The 22290-nt window shown below is 59.3% G+C and overlaps 6 protein-coding genes across 7 annotated transcripts; 5 read left to right on the top strand and 1 right to left on the bottom strand.

Annotated features, from left to right (window-relative positions):
• The first annotated feature begins 647 nt into the window (after positions 1–647).
• Positions 648–5047, top strand: JDV02_010186 (uncharacterized protein). Its single transcript, XM_047991911.1, has 3 exons — positions 648–1483; positions 1557–2096; positions 3208–5047. Exons 2-3 carry the CDS (start codon positions 1571–1573, stop codon positions 4578–4580), a joined length of 1899 nt encoding a protein of 632 aa, XP_047847924.1. The 5' UTR covers positions 648–1483; positions 1557–1570; the 3' UTR covers positions 4581–5047.
• Positions 5048–5612: 565 nt separating this feature from the next.
• Positions 5613–6706, top strand: JDV02_010185 (Nicotinamide N-methyltransferase). The gene has a single exon (XM_047991910.1). It carries the CDS (start codon positions 5617–5619, stop codon positions 6703–6705), a length of 1089 nt encoding a protein of 362 aa, XP_047847923.1. The 5' UTR covers positions 5613–5616; the 3' UTR covers position 6706.
• Positions 6707–7261: 555 nt separating this feature from the next.
• JDV02_010184 (uncharacterized protein) lies at positions 7262–11261 on the bottom strand. The gene is made up of 3 exons (XM_047991909.1): positions 10928–11261; positions 10457–10869; positions 7262–10400 (listed from the first exon to the last, which is right to left on the bottom strand). The coding sequence occupies exons 1-3, from the start codon at positions 11085–11087 to the stop codon at positions 7389–7391; spliced, it is 3585 nt and encodes a 1194-aa protein (XP_047847922.1). The 5' UTR covers positions 11088–11261; the 3' UTR covers positions 7262–7388.
• Positions 11262–11371: 110 nt separating this feature from the next.
• On the top strand, positions 11372–14182 carry JDV02_010183 (uncharacterized protein). The gene is made up of 3 exons (XM_047991908.1): positions 11372–11710; positions 11762–11929; positions 11992–14182. Exons 1-3 carry the CDS (start codon positions 11578–11580, stop codon positions 13923–13925), a joined length of 2235 nt encoding a protein of 744 aa, XP_047847921.1. The 5' UTR covers positions 11372–11577; the 3' UTR covers positions 13926–14182.
• A 1913-nt stretch (positions 14183–16095) lies between these two features.
• Positions 16096–17847, top strand: JDV02_010182 (uncharacterized protein). The gene is made up of 3 exons (XM_047991907.1): positions 16096–16787; positions 16875–17412; positions 17504–17847. Exons 1-3 carry the CDS (start codon positions 16571–16573, stop codon positions 17544–17546), a joined length of 798 nt encoding a protein of 265 aa, XP_047847920.1. The 5' UTR covers positions 16096–16570; the 3' UTR covers positions 17547–17847.
• A 564-nt stretch (positions 17848–18411) lies between these two features.
• Positions 18412–21846, top strand: JDV02_010181 (uncharacterized protein). 2 transcript variants are annotated; one of them, XM_047991906.1, is made up of 3 exons: positions 18412–18557; positions 18657–19066; positions 19359–21846. In XM_047991906.1, the coding sequence occupies exon 3, from the start codon at positions 19379–19381 to the stop codon at positions 21677–21679; it is 2301 nt and encodes a 766-aa protein (XP_047847919.1). In that variant the 5' UTR covers positions 18412–18557; positions 18657–19066; positions 19359–19378; the 3' UTR covers positions 21680–21846. The 2 variants fall into 2 exon arrangements, with proteins under 2 accessions (XP_047847919.1, XP_047847918.1); XM_047991905.1 differs by having other exon boundaries at positions 18657–21846.
• Positions 21847–22290: the final 444 nt, after the last annotated feature.

Here is a 22290-nt window from a genome sequence, read left to right as displayed (position 1 = left end):
CGTACTCAAACCCTACCCTACCTTGCCCTGCCCTGCGTTCAAGGTTGTGCAGTGGTTGGTCTGTGGTGGCAGTGGGAACCCCCCCCTATCATGCCGGGAACCCCCTGAAGGTCGCCGCGCATCGCCCATCGCCTGGGCCGTGCTTGCTGCGGCCGGAGCATTGGCCAGCAGCAGTGACTGGGACTGGTCCGGGCTGCTCGTTCTTCGGGTCGGTACCTCGACCTTGTCAGGGCACTCGTGTTCCCTCCCCTACCTCCCCCCATGCCTCTGAAGGCTGGGGCCGTCGACCGCCTGGAGGACGGTCTGGACTCGCCGGCGGCAACCTTGCGTCCACTGAGCCGCCTGAGTGCCCTCCCCCCGAACCTGGGCGGGCTGCCTTCCCCTCTCGCGTACCGCTACTTGGGCCTACCACCTACCTTTACCTGCACGCTTACCCTTTCCCTCTGCCAGCCGGACAAGACGATCTCCCTCCCCCCCCCTCTGCTCCCACCACATCCCACCACACCGGTCCAGCGAGAGCTGGAGCCCAGCCCAGATGCTAGACCCCCCCTCTACCGCCATTATCATCAACCTTCTTCACGGAACCCACACGCCCCCCGGCACCCCTCCCTCCCCTTCAATCGACACCAACGCATCTTCACGCCCGGCCGGGCATTTGTGCACCCCCTCCCTGGAGGCCGCCCCCCCTCCATCCCCGCCGGGATGCGCAAGCGCAGGGCTCTCTCGAGTCCTGAATTAGCCCGCTGTTGGATGCCGTCTTTTCCTTCCCACCTCCAGATCTCACGCCGCGGCGCCTTCGCACACCCCTCCCCATGCCCTTGGGAACCGCCCCCCCGGATGAGGCTGGCACTCCCCCCTTCTCTGCCCTACGATAGTAAACCATTGCCTAGCATCGTTTGACTCCCTCCTTGAGGTCGATCCCGTCCGGCTGGGCCCAGTCCTTTGGCAACCCGGATGCACGTTGCCTATATCTACTTCGTGGGGCCCCCAACGTCCCAAAGCTTCGGACGGACACACAAGCCTCTCATCGACAAAGCTCAACTGCCTTGCCTGACGTTGCAACTCTACGACAGCTTCACTCGTTGGCAGATCACAACCCATTACGCCCTAGTCCGCGTGAGAATAACACTGCACCTCGCTGCTGTGCTCTGCTCCTCGCCGGCCCGCCTCGCGCGACCTGCTTGCGTTTGCGACTTGATCGATAGCAACAACACTGGGGCTTGACCACCACTATACCTGTGAGGACGAGACGGAAAGAAAAAAAATATATCCAGCAGTTTCCCATTGCCCAGCAGCAGCACCCTTTTGGGACAACAAAGGGAGGCAGCGCGGCACGAGACACTACCAGGGCACGTCATAATCGCAACCTCGACCCTCCCCTGCCCGCGACTCTCCCGAGGCCCCGCCACAGTTCCTCGGCGGCCCCGTGAGACACCATTCTTGTGACACATTCGAACGTGGGAAAAAAGCACAATTTCAAAGGGTGAGGAACTGGTTCAAATAACGTGGCATCCGCCCACACCAGAGAACCGCGGCCGCTGACCATGTTCGAGCAGAGAAACTCCCTTGAATGAGACGCACTATGGCCGCCATGGCCGAGCAACCGTTCCACATGTTCCAGCATCAGCAACAAAGCTATCCCGAGCCTCCTCAGCACGCCTTCACGTCTCCGCCAATGGATATGGGCCTCACTGCCGATAGTGCCTTTGGCGCCGGCTTCCCGCGCTCAGGCCAGGACGCCTATCCGGCCGCGACGACCATGGGCTTCGAAGCCTCGCTCTACGCCGACACCCCAAACTACCTCGTCAACGGTCGTGCCTCGCCGGGATCGTACCATGACGACAGCGACATGCGATTGCCATCCTCGAGCCTTTCCTCGGCTTCTGCGCCATCAGCACCCTCATCGGCCATCGGCTCGCCTCAGTCCAACCACGGCCAACTCGGCGGCGTCGCCGAGTGGAACGCACAGGGCATGGCTGTGCAGCCAAGCATTGTTGGCAACGACTACATTACAGGCACCGAGTACTTCCCCGGCACGAGCATGGAAGACCTGGGCGCCTTCAACTTTGCAGCTTCGCAGACGAAGACATTCGTTGGTGAGTAGTGTCATTTTCTTTCCTTTCTCTCGAGCCTTGGTCACCTCCACTGTTCCCACACACGCGGCTCGAGATAACCTTTCGGGGGGCATTGCGCTGCGTTCCCACCTGCTTGGACCGCTCGCCCCCACGCCGGCGACCCGGCCGTTGCAGGTCGTTGCAAGCGCAAGGTCCAACAGAAGGTTTTCCGTGCCTGAGTGTTGGCCGGCACGACCGACCGCAGGCATTGCTGCAGCAGCACCTCCCCACCCCTGCCGCACCGTTTTTTCTTTTTACCCCGTACCTGGCTGGCCCTTGGGCAAGATTTTGATGGGCATCTTTCGGCCCTCGTTGCCCTTGACATCGGTGCCTCCGCGCAAGCATATTCGGGCGCGCCTTGATCACTTTTCACATTGGGGGTCTCACGGCCTCAACTGGACGGTCTTCCCTCAGTGGGTGGCCCTGCATGGTGGCTCCGCTGCTCAGCTGGCTACGCACGCTGCGCCTGAGACCTTTTGGGAAGTGGTACCCGCTCCTGGAGGCACCGTCGTCAATGATGTGGTGCCTGAGCCGCGTCGCAGTGGTCCGCTGGCTCAACCGCGAGCCCCGCCCACGGAGACGGATGCACCGCGCAGACGTGCAGTGCAGTGCAGTGCAGCCCAGCCCAGCGCAACCCAGTGCAGTGCATTGGAGTGCAGGGCAGCGCAGCCACTGAGAGCGCTCTCCCGCTCCGCCAAGTGGAGGGTGGGCTGTCGGCGCTCCCAGGCCTGCCCTGCCCCCGGACCCTGCCCCTGCCCTGCCCTCCATTGCCCCTAGCCTGCTGGGGAGGCAGCCGTCCACCCACCCACCACCACCACCAGCTCCACTGCCGGCGGGCGGGCGGCCGGACGGCCTGCCGTGTTCCCGCTCTCCCACCACGCACCTCATCTTCACCAAACACCTTGACCTACAATTCCCTGTGTCGTCATCGTCAGCCGGGCCCGAGCTCATCCTCCCGTCTCGTCCATGTGCCCGCGTGCTGCGATGCGTTTCTAGACCATCCCGTCGCCGCTGTCGTTGCCAACATCGCCGTCGTTCTCGGTGTGACGCCCTCGGCTAATCATGCTTGCTGACTCTCTTCCTCGCGGCTCAGACCCGTCCTTGATCCATCCCGAGATCGCGCGTCCACCCATGGCCATTTCGCCCTATGACGGCCATTTTCAGCATGCGCCGAATCCCTTCGTCCCCTCGCCTTCTGTCTCCTCGTCGCCTCAGCCCAATCTCCTCCGCACCAACAGCTCCTCACCCTACCTCCACAATGGGCCCTTCCAGGCCGGCTTCGCTGGTAGCCCTTATGGGGCGCCCATGGACACGGGCCGTCGCGTCAGCATGCCCGGCGGCTTCATTTCGCCTGGCTCCGCCGAGTACCACAGCAACGACGAGACCAAGGAGAAGCAGCGCTGCACCTACCCCGACTGCGGCAAGGTCTTCAAGGACCTCAAGGCGCACATGCTCACACACCAGAATGAGCGCCCCGAGAAGTGCCCCATCCAGACTTGCGAGTATCACGTCAAAGGCTTTGCTCGCAAGTACGACAAGAACCGCCACACCCTGACGCACTACAAGGGCACCATGGTGTGCGGCTTTTGTCCCGGATCCGGCTCCCCCGCGGAGAAGTCGTTCAACAGAGCAGACGTCTTCAAGAGGCATCTGACTGCGGTTCATGGCGTGGAGCAGACGCCGCCCAACAGCCGCAAGAAGACACCTACTGGCGTCAGCGCTGGCAAGAAGCTGACTGGCTACGCACCCGATGCTACTGGCAAGTGCAGCACTTGCTCTCAGACCTTCTCCAATGCGCAGGACTTCTACGAGCATCTGGACGACTGTGTGCTGCGCATTGTGCAGCAGGAGGACCCGGCCGAGGCCATAAACGCTCAGCGCCTGGCCGAGGTTGAGAACGACAAGAGCGTCCACCAGACACTCGAGAAGAACAACTTGCCCACGACCACGCAGACGGTCCAGACGGAGGAGGACGAGGATGACGAGGAGATGGAGGACGACAACGACGCCGATGAGACTACGTCAAGAGCCAACTCGTCCCCCTCGACCAAGAAGAAGTCGAACCCCCCCAATGGTGTCCAGAAGTCGCGTGGCATGACCCACTCGCGCGGCGGCGTCCCGCTCGCCACCAAGGCTCGCGGTCGGAAAAACCGCCGCGACTACCCGTCGTCTTGGGGGTTTGACAAGGGGCAGATGAACATGAAGAAGCGCATCATGGCGGTGTTCGACGGCCCTCGCCGCCTGGCCAAGGACGACATGATGCTCTCCACGGATCACGAGGTGCGCATCAAGCTGTCGGATGGCAAGTCATACGTGACGGACCTGGACGTCCAGACGCTGAAGCGCGCCGAGGGCTTCCTGGGCGCCACGGAAGACGAGAAGGGCCCGTGGATCTCGGATGACCCGACCGAGGAGCAGCTCACGGAGATGAAGGAGATGCTGGAGACCAACACTGCCTCCATCTAATGACACATGTACTGGATCAACAACAATCATCCTATCTTCCCGCGAAACACGAGACTGGGAGTTTAGGCTTCATGGGAAGAATACCACTTGACCACTTAGATGGAAGCATGGCGGACGGCGCACGAGAATTCTACGGGATATCCAACGGTTTCAGGGTTGACGGCAGGGACGGTGTTTGGGGCCAATAATGTTGGGATTTGCTTTCCCCCTTGTTTTCCTGTTGGTGCCGGGTTTGGTTCTTTGACGACTTGGATGGGCCATGCCAACTAGGGACTCCTCTTTGGCCAGGAGTGAGGCGATGTACTTGATACCCTGAGGTTTCTCTGCGAGTAGGGTCGCATTGATTGGCAGTCGGCCTCGATTCGACTGTAATATCAACTTTGATCGTTAATCTCCCAAGGGAGCGAATGCTCATTTCCCTCGTGTCAGCTCAGCGTCTCAAACCGCGCACTAAGCACAAGCCGGCGCCAATGCCTTGTGTGTGTGTGTGTGTATGTTTGTTTGTTGTTGTAAGTTTTTGAATCATGTTGTTGCACGATGGTAGAAGGAGGCTTGTTGGAGGCTTGGGCGGTGGTGGCTGGCCAATTCGGGGGGGGGGCGGGTCGCCAGCATCAAATTTTGGACCTACCCAAACATTGCCCCTCCCCCACCATAAACGACTGCCCTCACTCCCTTGGTCGGTTTATTACATTCTCACAGTCAAGAAGCCTTGTGAGTATAGCCGACTGGCATCTTCAAAAGAAGCCGCCCAAGTGATCCTCGTGAGTCACAGCGGCCCCCCCAAAAAGAGCCCTTTTCCAGTGCTGCAGCACCAGGCTGATACTGCCTACTTGAGCCCAAGCTGTTGTCGAGGACCTGAACGAACCTCTTTGGACAGGCGACCACGGACGAAGACGCGACACCACAGCGGTTCTCATTGACCCTGCCTTGATTAAACGACCAGGCAGCCAACTCACGCAACACAGCGCTCCCTCAGTGATTCCGTGCTGCCCGCCCGCCCGCCCGCGCGGCGTCGACTCACACGAATCACGCGCCCATGGCGCTCACCTCGCGCATCTCCCTCAAGGGCAGTGAGCCCTCAGGTCCGGAAGACTACCTGTCCACGTCGCTGGGTGTCATCTTCCCGGATGACGTGACCAACCAGCACGGAGACGCGGAGCACAGCCTGGTGTATGCGTCGCCGCACCTGCCGCGGCCGCTGCTCCTGGACCTGGCCGACCCGGAGGGGGAGACGGACCGCCGGCTGTTCAGCCACTACCTGTGGAACGCGAGCCTGCTGCTAGCCGAGCTGGTGGAGAGGGACACGCTGGGCGTCGAGGACGCGGAATTGCACCCCGGCGGCGGCAACGGCGAGGACGGGGCGCGTGTGGTGCCGGGACTTGGCGAGGGCGTGAGCTTCGACGTCCGCGGCAAGGCCGTCGCGGAGCTGGGCGCGGGCACGGCGCTGCCGAGCATGATGGCGGGCCTGCTGGGCGCGGAGCGCCTCGTCGTCACCGACTACCCGGCGCCGGCGGTCATCAAGACGCTCCGGGAGAACATTGCGCGCAACATCCGACCGTCGCTGGCGCCGACCGGGGGCGAGCACGCCGTGACGCCGGCGTCGTCGGCCCTGGTGACGGGCCACTCGTGGGGGGAGCTGCCCGACGACGACGCCTTCCTCGCGGCGAACCGGCACGCCATGGACCGCGTGCTGGTCGCGGACTGTCTATGGATGCCTTGGCAGCACGAGAACCTCCATCGGTCCATTGACCACTTTCTGCGGCGGCGGCCGTGCGGCGACTCCTCCTCCTCCTTCTCTACCTCTTTGTCCGCCTCCGCCTCCTCCTCATCCCCCTCCTCATCCTCCGTGGAGGCAGCAGCAGCGGCGGCGGCGGCGGCACGGTGCTGGGTGGTGGCCGGGTTCCACACGGGGCGCGAGAAGATGCGCGGCTTCTTCGACGAGGCGGCGCTGGCGCGGGCGGACCTCGAGGTCGAGCGCATCTGGGAGAGGGACTGCGACGGGCGCGAGCGGGAGTGGTCGTGGGACCGCGAGGACGACGTCACGGTGCGCAAGCGGTGGCTGGTTGTCGCCGTGCTGAAGCGCAGGGACAACAACGACAGCAACAGCAGCAACAACGAGGCATGAGAGAACTTTGGGATAGGCTCGAGGGAGGCATTTTCTTGGAAAGCGAGGATGTTGATGAACGGATGGGAATATCGTACCTAGGAACCATGGCATGACGACGGAGTTCGACATGGGGAATTAATCAATCCTCCTCCCTCGCTCGCCCTTTGCGCTGAAAAGCAACTGCCCCCCCTTTCTTCCCAAAACAAGTCCTTGATCCTCTTGCCATCGCGCCCTGTCATAGAGGTTTCTTTTGGCCATGACGAGTTGGGCAATGAATTGCATTGCATTGCTTCTCAACCACCGCCACCCAACTGGGACGTAGGTACTGCACGCTCGCTCGTTTGCCTTTGACGCGGCCGCCGGTCCATTTACTCACTCATTCACCTCCTCCATCAATGCATCAATGTGAAACTCGCAACTGCCCACAATTTTCTTCCAAGGTCAGGCTAGACTCCTCCCACGTGCGCGCCAAGAGGCTTTTCTCTTTCCATTCTTTTGGGCCTCGAATATGATGGGGTCTCTCATAAAGGCCGGGAAAACATGGGGGTAGAGCCTAGATCCCACGTCGATGATGGGTCACTGGATCTTATTTACATCATGAGAAAGCGTGTAAGTGCGTGCTTGAACGGTGGTTCTATGCAGAAATAGCAATACTACATTCTCGTATCGCTGTGCTTAAACATTGTCCCCCCGCGGCGCCCTCAATTGGCCGCCTCTATCGTCGGCCCCTTCCCCTCCATACCAAGCACGACGTCGTAGTTGACGCGAACATTCTCGGCCCCGCTGAGCGCGCGAGTCATCATGCTTTCATGCTTGTCGCGTACCAGCCTCCTCATCGCGCCAACCAAGAAGCCCGCGACCACTTCCACGGACCAGCTGTCCGGGACGAGCTGCAGCACCTCCACAACGTCGAACCAGCCGCCGAATCGCTCCAGCAGGGCACCTGTCTGTTCGACACGGTCGCCCATATCGTCAATGGCGAGGAACTCGCGCAGCGCAACCTGGAACAGACGCTCCTGCTGTTCCAACTCCGGCAGGCTGTCTCCACGTCGCCGGGTCTCTGGCGGGACATAGACGCTGGCGCCGCCACGGAGACAGTACGCGACGGCAGTGTCGTAATCACCCAATCGATGTACAAGTAGTCGTATTGCATCCTCGTGATGTCGCTCGCGACCTGCGAGGATGATGATCTCCGGCACGAGAAGGTCGCCTGGCAGGCTGGTGATGCGAGCCTTGATAGCGCCCGAGTCGTACTCGTGGGCCCCGCCGAGGAGCTGAAGGAGGCGTAGGCGACTTTGCCAAACCTCGTCGTTTTCGGGCGCATTTTCCCTCAGAAAGTGATGGTATGTCGGTTTCGGCGCCTGCAGCGCGCGGTATGCATTGTACGCCGATAGAACGGCTTCTCGGCTTGCTGCCGAGGACTCAAGGTCGCCCAACACCACGTCGAGATAATACGTAATCAGCTCATTCACGTACGCTGTGTGCCCCTTGCCGAAGACGAGATGCTCCAGGTAGTACTTGACAGCATCTGGAGCCTCCTTTCGGAGGATCTCGACCGCCAAACCAGGCTCGAATTTGGGAGCCCTCGCGCCATCTTCTGCAAAGACTTGGACGCCCAGCTTCGGGTTGCGCCGCGCAAGCCATATCCCGTACTCCTGAACCAGACTCTGACTGCTGATTTTTCGGAGATAGTCTCGGACTCTCCTCTCACCGTCGACCAGCTCATGGCCGTCGTCTCTCTCCCCTTCCACGATCCTCCTCCAGGTGGCCAGCACATCGCTCGAGCGTTTTCGGCTTTGGTATAGCCGGCTTAGGATGAAGAGTCTGTGATACGACTCGAGGAGGTCGACGGCCCGATCGAAACAGTCGACACCCTTGTCAACGAGGTCGTTGAGCTCGGATCGCACGGCCGAGCTGCTTGTATTGCCTCGCCGCGATGGCTGGTCCAACTCGAGGAGCACCGTTAAAAGGGCGGCATCCACGGTCCGAAATACTTCGTGTTCGTCCGGGACGCTACCAAAGCCCTTCATCTTCCTCCATGCGGAAAGGAAACGCCGCAAGAAGTTCATTACTCTCAGCGACACGCTGCTGATGCCCCCTTTAGTAGTTTCCTCAAACGACGCATTTTGCAGGAACGCTTCCGCCACGGTCCGAACGCCACCGTAGATCCATGTGCCGCGTCGGCCGTCGACGAGTTCATTGCGAACGCCAGGTATCAAGGACAGCACAACTCTAGGGTCAAGTTTGCTGTCCACCAGGACCTCCTCAAGGGCACTCATCTCGCCGTCTGACAATCGATCCGCCTCAGACGAAGTGAACAAGCTGATGAGTAAGAGAAGACCGGCCTTTTGACGTAGGTAGCCTAGAGTCAGGAACTCAAGCTCTGTTCGCGCGTCTCGCCCGCGAATTGAGCCGAGCATGGTAAAAATAGCGTGGCGATCTATGGCTCGCGGGTCTGTGCAGCCATACGGACACGAAGCATCGAGAGCCGAATCGAGCTGGACGATCGAAGGGTTTCGGGCGGCCCACCATATCTGTTCGCCGCACCAGACTGCGAGGCCAACCTCTACCTTGGCTAGCCGACGCGTGAACTCTTCGCCTTCAGACTTCCGTGCGGCCTCCCAACCGTCTGGGAGTGACTCTTCGTCTTGAGAGTCATCGCGCTCGAACAGCTCCCGCTCCTTGGACAACCGTTCGATAGACAGTGCTGTCCGGGAATCTGAGCTCTTGAGCGATGTGGTGGATGCCTCGATGGGACCCGCGAACGGTGAGAATCGTGTAAGGCTCAGCTTCTCCACGATCTCTTCAAAGTGAATCTCGTCGCGTCCCACCAAAGAGCGTATTCCGTATGGGTTGGAATTCTTGAAGTCACGGGGTTCTAGCCAGTGCCTCTCGGGATTCGCCTCCTCGCCGGCGTCCCAGCGCTGGATCTCCAGACCGTGGACAGTACCAGTGTCATCGGTGGCGTGTTTGGTCATAGAGGCCAGGACATAGCCTTCTTCTTCTTCACCATGACCGGAACGAGATGAGGCCATTTCCGCCTGCTTTCCGTCAACCGCGATCTGTCTTGGGTAATGCTCGAACTCCAGAGTCGACCGGGTAGTGTCACCATCCAGGCTAACAAACATGCCGATCCCAGGATCTGATGCACTGGTTCCAATTACAACAAGGAATTCATCGGGTGTCGGGGAAGCGATATGTGGTGTTAGAAAGATGGCAGGCTGCGGCGTTACCGGTCGCTCAAATGGATGAACCGTAGCCAAGGCCTCAGGGGGCGCGGCTGGTAGCGGCTTATCGACATGAGGAGGAGCATCGCTAGATTCGTTCGGTGGATGTGGACTTGATGACGGTGCAGGAGGCGACGATTGCTGTGGCTCTGCAGCCTGACTTTGTGCCTGCCCCGGCTCTTGGATGTGAGGTTGGCCGGACATGGGTGCCCCCAAGCTCACACTACGACTATGGCTCTGAGTCGTAGAAGTTGGGCGACTCTCGGCAGAAGAGGCGCTGCGGATGATACCCCCAGCCGAGTCAGAAGATAGGGACTGTACCTGCCCGACCTGTTCCGGGGGTGGCGGCTCATCCAACGATGATATGCTCATGAGCGGAATCTTCAGCCGCCTCTCAACATCCAACAGCGCATACGACCTCGCATCGGCAACACACGCTATTGAGTCGCGGCGAAGCGTAAAGGAACTACCCGCGTAATCGATGTTCTGCAAGACATGTCAGCGACTGCAAGACGCAAGACGCAGAATGATTGTCGGCGTACTCTGAGGGCTTGTATGCCTTCACCGATTCGCACGACTTGTATGCGTCGTTTCAACGAGAGGAGTATCGTCACTTCAGTCGCACTCTCCGTCGGGGCTTCGTTGAGGTCGACACCGCCTATCCAATTGCAGTTCTTGACCTGACCAGTGCCAGACACGGGGCTCAACTCAGGGAGCGAGTAGAACGTTGCAGTGGAGTTGCACAGGATACAGGCTTTGCCCACCATGGGTAGCAGGAGGATCTGTTGTATGCCAGGCCGGGTGTTGGAGGCAGCCCCTGGTGGCTCGACATAGGGGGGCGATAGTCTCGAGGCAAGGATGAATATAGCTCGCGCGGATCTGTCCGAAGGGTCGGGCGGGATCTTGACGAAGTGAAGGAGCTCCGACGCAGACGTGCCGACGTATAGGTTGCCATCTTGAGGCGGGTCAGCTGAATGGGCGGCGGCAGTCGCGGGGTCGGGGACGCAACAAACCGTAGTATTCCACACAGTTGATCTTAATGTCGTCTTGTGGTCCGTCCGCTGACAGAGGAACATTGTCCAGCAGAGGGCGCAGCACGTACGGCCCGTCTTCGCGATGTGGTTTCAGAGTCCGATGCGGCGACTCGGCGCCGCCTCGTTCCTGGGTCGTCATGGCGGCGCTGGCATCATCGAGGAGGCATTCTTGCACGGCTGGCGGAGACGCTAGCAGGAGTATCCTACGGGTAGGAGGTGGCGCCGGGAAGTAAGGCAGAGAGCGCGTCTTCTTGGCTTGAACGAACGACGATGGGCTTCGAGATGGAGCTGTCACGGGCGAGGCTGAGTTGAGGTGAGGTGAGGTGAGCTGGAGCCGAGTATGGGTGGGGCTGCAGCTGGAGGAAGCGCTACGTAACCACAATGTGCCCCGGGCCCGACACCAACCTTAAACAGGCCCCTGTGGCGCCAGCCGAGCCGTCGAACCACGACTACTACCACCGCCTCCTGCATCCAATTCAGCTGCGCCAACATTGTTTTCTTGGGAAACACGTCGACCAAGCCTTGCAGGGCCGAGTCGCGCCTCGCAGCTGAGAAGGCCTTGCGCGAGTTGTCTCGCTTTGTCTCGAGAGAGGCACACCCGATCAGCGCCCCCTTCGGATGCCATTGCCATGGCCATGCAAGCGACAGACCATCTCGACCTCGGAGCAATGGCGGACCGGCTGCCGGCCGCGCAGGCCGCGCCAGCCGACCGTGGCACCGAAGGCGGCAATAAGTTTCAGCATGCCATCTCGGCGTGGAGGAGTACGTCGTCAATGAGCGCGCCGGGCGCCTGTTGCTAACCGCGGTCGACAGATCTTGACCTGACGACGCTGACGACCAACCTCGACAACACGGCATCGGAGATTGTGGCGTACCAACGAGACTCGACCGTGCAGAGAAAAGAACTAGCGCAGAAGACCAAGGACTTCAAGAAGCTCGACGACTCGACGAAGCTCGTGGAGATCAAGGGTCTTCTGAAAGGTTGACATACCCAGGCCGCTTCTCTCTCCCATTCTGAGTGGAAGCTGATGTCTATGATATAGCCTACCAAACATTCATCGATCATCTAACGAATCATTCGAAGTCTGTCAATTCGGCCTTTTCACAGGCGTACACGTCCCTGTCCGATGTACCGGACCCTTACCCGCTCCTCGAGGCCTCAGTCGACTCCATGCTCGTGTCAGAGGAGACACTTCCGAAGCTTACCGAGGAGAACCAACATCTGCAGAGCAACGTCTCAAAGCTCACTACGCAGCTGGAAGAAACCGAGTCGAAGCTTCAATCAGAGCGCGCTGCCCGCAAAGAGCTGGAAGATACCCTGGAGTCTCGTGTGAAGGAAGTCGAGTCCTCGTGGACGGCTGTACTGGAAGAGAGCAAGGACAACTGGGAGGCAAAGGAGAAGAGCTTGGAAGACAAGTTGGAGAATCAGGAGCGCCTCCTAAACGAAATGCGTGCCAGCTACGAGGTCACTCAGCGGCTCGGCAAGAATGGAGAGGATCAAGACGCTCAGCGTGGCCGAGTCTCCAGTGCAGAGCTGGAAATGCTTCATTCGGACCTCGAGCGTACTTCGTCCCGACTGGCCGAGGTAGAGGCGCGCAACGAGCAGATGAGATTGGAGCTGGCACAGGCCAAGTCCTCTGCGTCCTCCCAGCCAGAGAAGTCCCTCGAAGACGATCCTGGTTATATGCGTATGCGGTCTGAAAACTCGTCGTTGATACGCAAGCTGGACACGGCAAGACTGGAGCGGGAGGGTCTCAAGCGTGACCTGGACTCTCGTGTCCGGTCAATGGAGCGAGAGGTGATGCTACTCAAGGAAGAGCGGGAGTCGCTCAAGACGAAGGTGCAGAAGTGGGGCGACTACGATGACATCAAGCAAGAACTCGAAGTGCTCAAAAGCATCGAATTCTCGACCGGAGACGACGATGACGTCCGCGACAAGCTAGAGTCGGAAGCTGGGGTCGGCAAGGGTGACAGCCTGGAAAGGCTGCTATTGTCACGCAACAAGAAGCTTGGAGACGAGCTCACCATACTCCGCGTGTCGCACCAGGACCTGCAGTCCCGGTTGGAGGACCTCCAGGAAGAGCTGTCGCGAACGAATGCGGAGCTGGAAAAGTCACAAACCCTCAACGAGAAGCTGGAGACGGATCTGGAGAACATGCAGGCCGAGGGCGCCAACGCGTTTCCCTCGGGCGTCTCAGTCGCAGGGACGTATGTAACCCGGGCACAGACTCGCAAGGGGAGAATATCTCCGACATCGTCCCTGATCAGCGGCATAGACCCACGAGCGGGGCCTGGCGAACGAGAGCCCATGGGCGGTGGCTCCGGCATCTTGCCCATGGTCACTGCCCAACGCGATCGGTTCAAGAAGAAGAACGCACAGCTGGAACAGGAGCTTTCCGATACGCACCGAACGGTACAGCAACTGCGTCAGGAAGTGGCGGCCCTGCAAAAGGACAATTTGAATCTTTACGAGAAGACGCGGTACGTGTCGACGTACAGTCGAGGGGGCGCGACGACGTCGTCTTCATCAGCGTACGCATCGAACCCGAACCCCTCGACGGTATCGATTGGCGGGACAGGGAATCCGGGGATCTCGCTCGATCGGTACCAAAAGGCCTACGAGTCCAACATATCGCCGTTCGCGGCGTTTAGGGGCCGAGAGTCGGCACGAGCGTACCGGCGGATGAGCTTTCCGGAGAGGGTGGTGTACTCCATCACGAGGATGGTGCTGGCGTCTCGAACGAGCAGAAACCTGTTTGCGGCATACTGTGTGGCACTCCATTTGATAGTCTTCTTCTCTCTGTACTGGCTTGGCAGTGCGGACTTTGAAAAGCACGGCAGCAACTTTGGGTCCGCGGCGGCGGCAGCAGCAGCAGCAGCAGCAGCTGGTGGAGGAGGCGGTGGCGGCGGCGGCGGCTCGATCAAGGACGGCGCCGCGCATGGCAAGTGGAAAGAGGACGGGTTCGGCGGGCACTGAAGGGCGCCGCTGCGCCGGTGCAGAATCATGGGCGCTCTGTCTATGAATATCTCGATTTCTGTAGGGTTGGCGGCGGGCGGCTGCACGGCTTGGCCAGCCCTTGTGTCTACTAGTAGAAAGGGCAAGGATGAAGAATGCCTTGGTCTCGTGTACATCTAACGCATGGCGAGTTCTCAAATATTGGGTAAGATGCCGGCGCGTGGTGGCCATATTTGCCACGTTGCTTCGGGTTTGATGGTAAATTTGGACGACCGGATGATATCGAGATTTGATGTCAACGCGCGGTGCAGACGTCGCCTCCCCGCTGGCACGATGCGTGTGGTGAATGAAGGGTTGTCTTGAGCCGGAGATGTGGATTCTGCGTTCTGTGAGAAAGCGCCGGCCAGTTTTGGCGACCGCTGTCGAGATCCAATCACGGCGCCATGGCCTGAGGCGTTGCTGTGAATGGCACAAAGAGGTTATTAGTGCGCCATATGAAGGGGTGGCGGCCTGTCTGGGCGGCCTGGACCAGCTAGCCTTCAAATGTGCAGTTCATGGCGTTGGCAGGCGCGGTACGAGGGCTCTGGGGCATGCGTGGCAGCCGTGCAAGGCGTCTGTCTGTCTGCTTCGAAGTACGTACAGTAAACCTACATACAGGCATTGGCTTGCGAAAGCTCCTCGGCACCTGACTCGACCGAGGGCGAAAGAGGGGACGGGCGGACGGACGGACGGGGGGGGGGGGTGCTATTCTGGGGGGAAGGGCAAATGTGCGTTTGGCTAAGCGCCCAGCCAGTTAGTTGGCGGGCAGCCGATGGGAGGGGCAGGACGATGATGACCGTAACTCTTGGCGTGCGTGCAGGGCCAGCCGGGCCAAGTTGCCTGATGATGTGCATCTCGGCAGCGGCCATGGTGGTGGTGGTGGTGGTGATGGTGGTTTTGATGGGGGATGCTGTGCATGACGTGCAAGGTGGTATTTCTGGTATGTACAGTACGTACGAAGAACGTTTTGTCTTCTCACGACTGCCCTACCTACGTAGGCTTGAGATGAGAAGCAATTGACAGACAAGCAATGTGTGTGTGCACGAAGATGAGAAAGGGGACAGGCGACGGGAGCTCGCCAAGTCATGTATCCACAGCATGATATTGAACTACTACTCATCATGTAGATATGCCCTTTATAAAAAAGAATGCGGGCATCGGCACCGACTGCTGGGGCCCGCCTCGTCGACAGCCGAAAGTGCCGTCGGCACAAGCAAGGCATGTCTTGCCCGGGTGGACGCTGCCGAGAAGAGGCTCCAAAAGCTGAGACCTGGCATGTTTCCAACGCAACGTTGACGGCGACGTGCGTGGGAGAGAGATGATTTCCTGTCGGACGGGGGGCATTCAGGCCTGGCTCACAGGGTCGAGGATGAACCAGATCCCGCATGGGAGGACCCTTGACAAATTTGACTGTCCACCCCTCCTCCTCCCTCTTTCCGTTTTCCAGGTTTCCCTCGCCTTGCCATGTTCCGCGGAGCAGCAGCTGTAGCAGCAGCTCAGCCAGCGCAACACACAGGGCATGCAAACGGGAGGGAAACCCTCGGGCGCTTAGACGGCGGCCAATGAGGCGCCCCGGGACGGCCAAACACCCATCGACCATCGACCAGGGGGGTGGCATGGCCAGGCCTGGTCGGCCGCTGCAGCGATTGGCCCACGGCGACCCGAACCGCCTGCATGGGTCAAGACACACACACACACACACATGGATTCCAAGAAAAGAAGCAACCGGGAAAGCTTTGTTTGTTTTAGACCAGCAGCAGCCGCCTGGACGACGTTGCGCGGGAGCGAATGGGCGGGCGGGCGGCAGGGGAAGAAGCGCTGCCCGTCATCAATCATGGCGGAGATACCTACCTACCTTTAGTACCTTGCCTACATGGCGCCCTGTTTTTTTGACGCCCGCGCACTCACGCTCACACACACGCCTACACGCACACACACACACACACCCATGGTGCACACGCGCGCGCGCGGCGGCGGCTGGCTGCCGAGAGCACGCGCTGCTGCCATGACCCTGTCGGTTGGCCTGCCTAGTAGAGCTCGAGAGCTGCCACCATCGTGGTGGGTGGTGGGGAGTGAAGGAGCAGCGTGAGGTGTGGCGGGCAGACACCCACCCCGCCGGGGGAGGGCTCGCCGTCGTGCCGCTGCAGTGCAGGACAGTATAATAGAGCCGGGCGTCTCTGCATCTCGCGGAACACAAAAACAAGATCGAGAGTCTCCTTTTTGCCTTCCCCCAGCTCCTGGTCGCCCGGGTGTGTTATTTCCTCTTTTTTCCATCTTCTTTCCTTGGGTCTATTTCCTAGTCTCTTTTTCTTTCGTCGTCGTCGCCGTCGTCAGTCGTGCCATCTCTCCCCTCCTAGTCTCTCCTCTCTGTGCTCGTCCTCGTCGCCGCCGTCTGTGAACATAGTCATATATATATTACAACCAGTACAGGAGAGTTCGGGCACCGGCTGCCGAGTCTACAAACGCAAGCAACATAGGGAAGAAGCAGCCGCGCACTGGTGCATCGGCCTTCAGTCTACGACGCTACTCCAAACTGACGACGGACACGCACGCGCCCTCCAGCCTCATTCACCCGGTCGTCTCCCCCTCTCCCCCTCCCACGGCTCACCGACAAGCCTCCGTGGACAATGCTTCTCTCGGCCGCCTTGGCCGTCTCGGCGCTGGCCGCCACCGCGCAAGCGGCTCCCGCGTTCCCGGGGCTCAACCTCAAGGACGTGCCATATCCCGTCAACGCGCTCAACTCCATGTCGGCCTACTTCAATGTCGTTGCCTCCAAGGTGCACGCTGCCCGACTCTTGTCCGAGGCACCCTCATGCGACCTGTCCAAAGCACAGATGCCCCTAGGTGAGAACGACGGTCCGGCCCCCTCGTCGAGCGGTTGGCTCGCAAAGAGTGATGCGAAGACGCTGACCGGAAGCCCCTTTATATAAGGCCCCGACGGTCTCTTACCACCTGCCCCTGGCCTGACAGTCCGACACGTCGCCGTGGGCCGCGGCACGCAAAACTACACGTGCGACACCGGTAACGCAACGGCTGTCCCCAAGGCAGCCGGGGCCGTGGCCACGCTCTTCAACGCCAGCTGCGTGGCGGCCCTGTACCCGGACGTGCTGGACAAGATCCCCAGCATGGCGGTGCACTTCAACCTCACAGACGACCGCCTGGGGCCGACGGTGCTGCAAAAGTCGGGCGTGCACTACTTCACCGACGCCACAACCGCCTTCTTCGACCTCGACACGCCCACGCTCGACATTGGTAGGGTGCCGTGCGCCAAGAACAGCTCCGGCGCCGCGCCGACGACGGCCAGTGTAGGCCAGATCGGCGACAAGGCTGTGCCCTGGCTGCGCCTAAAGAGCAAGGATGGCGCTACCGACGACATCAAGGAGGTCTTTCGCGTGACCACGGCGGGCGGCAGCGCGCCGGCGACGTGCAAGGGCATGCCAGCCACCTTTGAGGTGCAGTACGCATCAGTGTAAGCTCTTTCCCCGCGTCTACCTTCTTTTTGCTTCCCTTCCGGGGGACTCGTCTTGGAGATGACACTTGCTGACATGCCGCGCCCATAGATATTGGTTCTGGCAAGGCAAGGACAGCAGCGACGACAGCTGAGATGGGCCGAAGCATCGGGAGCGGCTCAGGTTGCGAAGGCCGCGTGTGTTTTGCGACGAAGAGACAGGACGTGCGTACTATTAGTGGTTTCTTGTTGGCCGTGGTTTTTTTTTTTTTGGTTGCGTACTGGCATTTGTCCCTTGAGGGACACCATGTATATGCTGGCTCTGTACATATCCACCTACCTACTTAGGCACCTGTGCGACTTGTATGACTGAATCGGGTATTTTGCGTCTCGTTGTTTCGGCCGTGGCACCGCTCTTTAGTGGTTGGCTATGTGAGCGACCAGATTTTGCTTGCTGCTGGCACAGCGAAGCTGTCGGAACGACGTGGCAGGTGGTAAGGGGGTGGAGGGCAAGCGATTCGAGCTACCAACGAATATTGCCTGCGTCGTGCTATGTCGTCGATGCCCGCATCGGTCGTCGGCCGGGGGAGATGCAGAGCTCAGGTTCGGGTGCCTGGTGACCAAATATTCGACCCCTTGGCCCTTCGAAAGTACCTTCCATGGTACCGTGCCTACCTGTGAGGGCAAGGTACCTAAAAGGCAGTCAGTGATTCAGTGCGCTCCAGGCGCTCGTTTGCTCCCCCGCGCCGTGCCCATCCCACCGCCAGCATTAGTACCAAGGTGATAGGTGAGCACCCACGTGCCCACGGGCTCGCCGTCGCAGTTGCTGGGCAGCTGGTTCGAGGGCCCGGCCAGCAGGGCCAGGCGGCCGTGGTCGCTGAACACCTTATATGTGTGAGGCACCTGGGCTCCCAACTGCCTAATTTCACCGTCCGCTGCGAGCAGGCCGGGCTGTTGCTGTTTTTGCCCTTTTCACATGCGCACACGCTCACACTGTTTCTCTTTCTCTTTCTCTCTCTCTCTCTCTCACACGCACGCACGCACGCACGCACGCGAGCGTCCCGACCCTCTCCATCACCGACGTGCCAATCTCGTCGTGCATGCTCGGCGACGTGGCCCGCTTGACTCAGACTCTGACCAGCAGAGTCAGACAAAGCCCAAAAAAAGTCCGGTTACTTTCCCTTGGCACGGGGCCCTGCAGCCATCAACGCCCTGCCGGTGCTTGTGCGACGAGACGCGATGGCTGACGTGGGGTCGTCGAGCAGCATAGCAGCCGAAACATGGCCATGAGACGCTACCTCCAAAGCGGCCGCCTCTCTGGCACTGCACCAATTGGTAAGTTGCGGCAAGACGTCACTCTCGTCACTCACGTCACAATTCATGGCACTCCTCCCACTCCATGTTGCGGCTGAGTTTGGACCCCGCCAAACCTTGCCCCGGCTTCCAAAAGGTACGTAGTACGAATAGTACTTCGTACTACTATACCTAGCAGCATTGTTGGGGGCCAATACTTCGTACCTCAGTACTAAGGTATTATACCTTGAGCCACCACGACGACTGCTGAGCTGCTACAACTAAAAGCACCAATCATGCCCTCCTACACGGGCAACTATCGGCCTATCCGCATGCCCACTGCCGTCCCTGCATCATAAATTCATCTCACCTGCTACCATTAGTAGGTAGTATTCATCTACTTTCTCCTGACAGGAATGAGATCAGTGCATCATTGTCGCCCTCAGATGCTGCCCTCCCCCCCGGATGCCCTGTGCTCCTTCCCAATAAATAAATGAATGAATAAAACGCACTCCCTCTCGTTTATTGACCACCCCCGACCTGCATATTGATCCGTTTGCGCTTGCTCCCGTTGCCTGGCGGCCGCCAAAAAAAAAGGCAGCCAACACACGTCATGGACTTCAAGATGATGGCCTTCAAGATGCACGCCCTGCTCACCACATCTCCTCTCCTAGGTCGCGGCCCCGACTGGCCCATGGAACAAATTCCAGTGGAGATATTCGACATTATTGTCTCGCACCTCCCTCGCTCCGACGTCAGGGCCCTGCGCCTTGTATGCAAAGAATTCGAAGCCAAGGTCTCGGCCAGCTACTTCCGCAATGTCGTCGTGCCGTTCAAGGCCGAAATCTACTCGTCCGGAGACAATGCCTTTTCCGACGGCATGCGCATCTTTGAGTCCTTTGGTCCTCATTTCCGCCGATTCGCTCTGTTGCTAGAGGTAGACGAGGACGCCCTCGCCGCGCCGCCCATCAAGCTGACGCAACGGGCCGTACCCGCCTTCTGGGGCATCTACCGATGGCCTCAGGAGAATTACTGCCGTTATCCCGACCTTGAAGGCATCGAACTCGCCGCCGACGAGACCCAGGCCATGGCCGCGGCGCTCAAGTGTCTCTCCAAAGTTCGCAACCTCGGACTCTGCTGCGACGCCGGCTTGGGCTTTCTTCTCGGCCCCGACGTGGTTGCGAGGCGCGCCTTTGCCGCGCATGGCGTCTTCGGCACTGAAGACTGGCGCCGTAAGAAGGCGTTGCCGTCTCCCATGCCATCCCGCTGCCCCATCGTCGCTATCAACACCCTGGGACTCAGCACTGGCCGCAGTATACCGACTGACGCCGCTGCCATCCATAATGAGACGCTGGTCAGGATGGTAACCGCCGCCGGCTTTTCGGGTCCCAACCAAGTCCATCAGGCAATTCGACTGATGGCCGCCACTGAAGGTACAGCTGTCGAACTCATTGAACTGGACGGCGTCCCCGCTTGCGCCCCTCCGCGGCCTAGCGATCCTGACCTCGTCAACGACGAGCCCGTCTCCCGGCTTATAGAGTCGAGGGCGTCTCAACGAGAGCAATTCGTGCCCCTAATCCCATCTGCTCTCTCGGCTGCTCAGACAGAGATGCTTCTCGAGTTGGACTGGGCGCACCGTGCCATGATCCAGTCGTACGTCATTGCCCTCATGGACAACGCCGCGACTGGCGTTTTCGACTACGTTACGACTTTGAGCATCGCCAAGATTCCGAGCAGCCACATCAAGATCCTGTGCCGTGGCGACCTCTGGCGGAGCCTGCCCCAAGTCAAGCACGTTTCCCTGGGGGTCATTGCCGACTGGAGGGAGATTGGCGTTTCAGACGACGGTCGTGTCCTAGACAAATCTTCAAGTCCTGTCAATGCCGTGGGCAAGGCGTTTGAGCTGCTCAACTCTTACATTGGGAGGCAACCCACGATTGAGAGCATTCACTTCGAGTGGATATGCGGCGGCGAGTTCGGCCCAAGCGCCCACCAGCGCAATCAGTACATCCTACCAGCGCCCTTCTTCCGGCACCCAGAAAACATGGTGAAAGTGGACAGCCCCAAAGCCAACGCCGACGACATCCTTCGCCTCCCGCACGCCGTACATCTCTCACTGAAGAACTGTTGGGTATCCCCCCACGTGATGCTGCAAGCTCTACGTCAATTCGCCCTCTCGTCTTTGAAAAAGCTGGAGTTGGAGTCGGTGTCTCTTTCTGGTCCTCCCACCACCACGCCCCAAGAAGCACTTTCCTGGGACCTAGTCCAGACTGGACCCTTCGCAAACGGACACCTCGCTCAGGCTCTTGCGATGCAGGCTGCTCCTGCCATGGGTCCTGCCATGCATCTCCTCACCATGTCTGACCCGGACTGGGTGCCTCCCCTGGTGCCCGTTCCAAATGCGGGTCCCTTGCTCGCCGGCGATTTTCTGCAGAAGGTGGCATCCGGCATCTTATCGTGGTCTGGGCTCATCGGATATTTCTCTCCTGACCCGGGGTTCTGGCAGAGACGAAGACAGGATGCCCGTCTATGGGACGACAACGTTGAGGCGATGGAGGCGGCTGGTCATCCTTTGCTGACCTACCTGCCGCTAAATACCCTGCTTCGTCCATCAGGTAAGCGAAACCAGCTGAGAGTTTTATCGCTCAAATCATGTGGCTACGTCTCCATCGACCAAACGCACATCGATACGCGTTCCGTGGTGGGCAGCAGCTGGCGCGACGGCTTGCCTAAAGTGAAAAGCAATGAGACACCGTTCCCCGCCACCCACATGCAGCATTGCAAAGATTCTTTGCTGGGGCTCATCACTCCCCACCTTCCCCCTCAGGATCGCGACAATCTGCAGCACGGCTTCGGCATGATCTTCGGATGGGAGGGCGTCTACGACAGACGCATCATACAAGACGCCAAAAAGGATGGCATCGAGAAGCCCGGCGCGGGGCGCTTCTCTGGCGTTGTCAAGTGCGGGCCGACTGCGCGACCCTATTTCCAATAAGCGGCCATCCCAATGTGGCTGGTCTGAGGCGCAGGGCCGATGCCGCAATTATATATATATATATTCCCCGCAGCTATTGAACATAGGCTTGCTAGAGCGGTCTCTTAGGTAGCAAAAGTAAGTGCATTCTAGCTGTAGCTATAGTCTAAAAATACTATATTAAAGACTTTATAATAACCTTATAAATATATATCTTATAGCTTGCTAAGTAGCTATTACTATACTTACTCATTAGCCTTTAACTATACCTCTATATTATCTTAATATACCGTTATCTAGTTTAGCTATTAGCTTTAAGGTAAGGTCTTATACTTAATATCTTGAGTGCCCTAAACTTATAAAGTAAGGCTAGCTATAATGGGTGCGACGGCCACGTCATGCCGTGAGAGGTCACTCTCGCAGACTTGCATCATGGGACCGGCTCATGGCCCCGACTCGACGCCTCCGGCCATTCATGGTCGGACCTGTGCCTTTTCGACGACATTGCGTGAGAGGCTCTACTACTTGTTGCGGTGGACTGCGTTTTGAATTGGAATTTGCTGAAGCCTGTTGTCACGGAATTGTGACGTGTCATATGAGCAATCAAGAGACCCAAGTCTGTTGATGTGGCC

This window comes from Purpureocillium takamizusanense, chromosome 11 (genome assembly GCF_022605165.1).
Source record: "Purpureocillium takamizusanense chromosome 11, complete sequence".
In the NCBI taxonomy this organism is placed as follows: Eukaryota; Fungi; Ascomycota; class Sordariomycetes; order Hypocreales; family Ophiocordycipitaceae; genus Purpureocillium; species Purpureocillium takamizusanense.
This window is presented reverse-complemented; position numbering and strand designations above follow the sequence as displayed.

What these genes read in the sequence shown, in the direction of transcription:
- JDV02_010186 (XM_047991911.1), top strand. Translation starts at nt 1,571, where the DNA reads ATGAGACGCACTATGGCCGCCATGGCCGAGCAACCGTTCCACATGTTC. An exon ending in GCAGACGAAGACATTCGTTG is followed by an intron (nt 2,097 to 3,207) that starts GTGAGTAGTGTC and finishes CTCGCGGCTCAG; the next exon opens with ACCCGTCCTTGATCCATCCC.
- JDV02_010185 (XM_047991910.1), top strand. Translation starts at nt 5,617, where the DNA reads ATGGCGCTCACCTCGCGCATCTCCCTCAAGGGCAGTGAGCCCTCAGGT.
- JDV02_010184 (XM_047991909.1), bottom strand. Translation starts at nt 11,087, where the DNA reads ATGACGACCCAGGAACGAGGCGGCGCCGAGTCGCCGCATCGGACTCTG. An exon ending in CAACTGTGTGGAATACTACG is followed by an intron (nt 10,870 to 10,927) that starts GTTTGTTGCGTC and finishes ACCCGCCTCAAG; the next exon opens with ATGGCAACCTATACGTCGGC. An exon ending in AAGGCATACAAGCCCTCAGA is followed by an intron (nt 10,401 to 10,456) that starts GTACGCCGACAA and finishes CATGTCTTGCAG; the next exon opens with AACATCGATTACGCGGGTAG.
- JDV02_010183 (XM_047991908.1), top strand. Translation starts at nt 11,578, where the DNA reads ATGGCCATGCAAGCGACAGACCATCTCGACCTCGGAGCAATGGCGGAC. An exon ending in TGCCATCTCGGCGTGGAGGA is followed by an intron (nt 11,711 to 11,761) that starts GTACGTCGTCAA and finishes CGCGGTCGACAG; the next exon opens with ATCTTGACCTGACGACGCTG. An exon ending in GATCAAGGGTCTTCTGAAAG is followed by an intron (nt 11,930 to 11,991) that starts GTTGACATACCC and finishes TCTATGATATAG; the next exon opens with CCTACCAAACATTCATCGAT.
- JDV02_010182 (XM_047991907.1), top strand. Translation starts at nt 16,571, where the DNA reads ATGCTTCTCTCGGCCGCCTTGGCCGTCTCGGCGCTGGCCGCCACCGCG. An exon ending in CAAAGCACAGATGCCCCTAG is followed by an intron (nt 16,788 to 16,874) that starts GTGAGAACGACG and finishes CCTTTATATAAG; the next exon opens with GCCCCGACGGTCTCTTACCA. An exon ending in GAGGTGCAGTACGCATCAGT is followed by an intron (nt 17,413 to 17,503) that starts GTAAGCTCTTTC and finishes CCGCGCCCATAG; the next exon opens with ATATTGGTTCTGGCAAGGCA.
- JDV02_010181 (XM_047991905.1), top strand. Translation starts at nt 19,298, where the DNA reads ATGGACTTCAAGATGATGGCCTTCAAGATGCACGCCCTGCTCACCACA.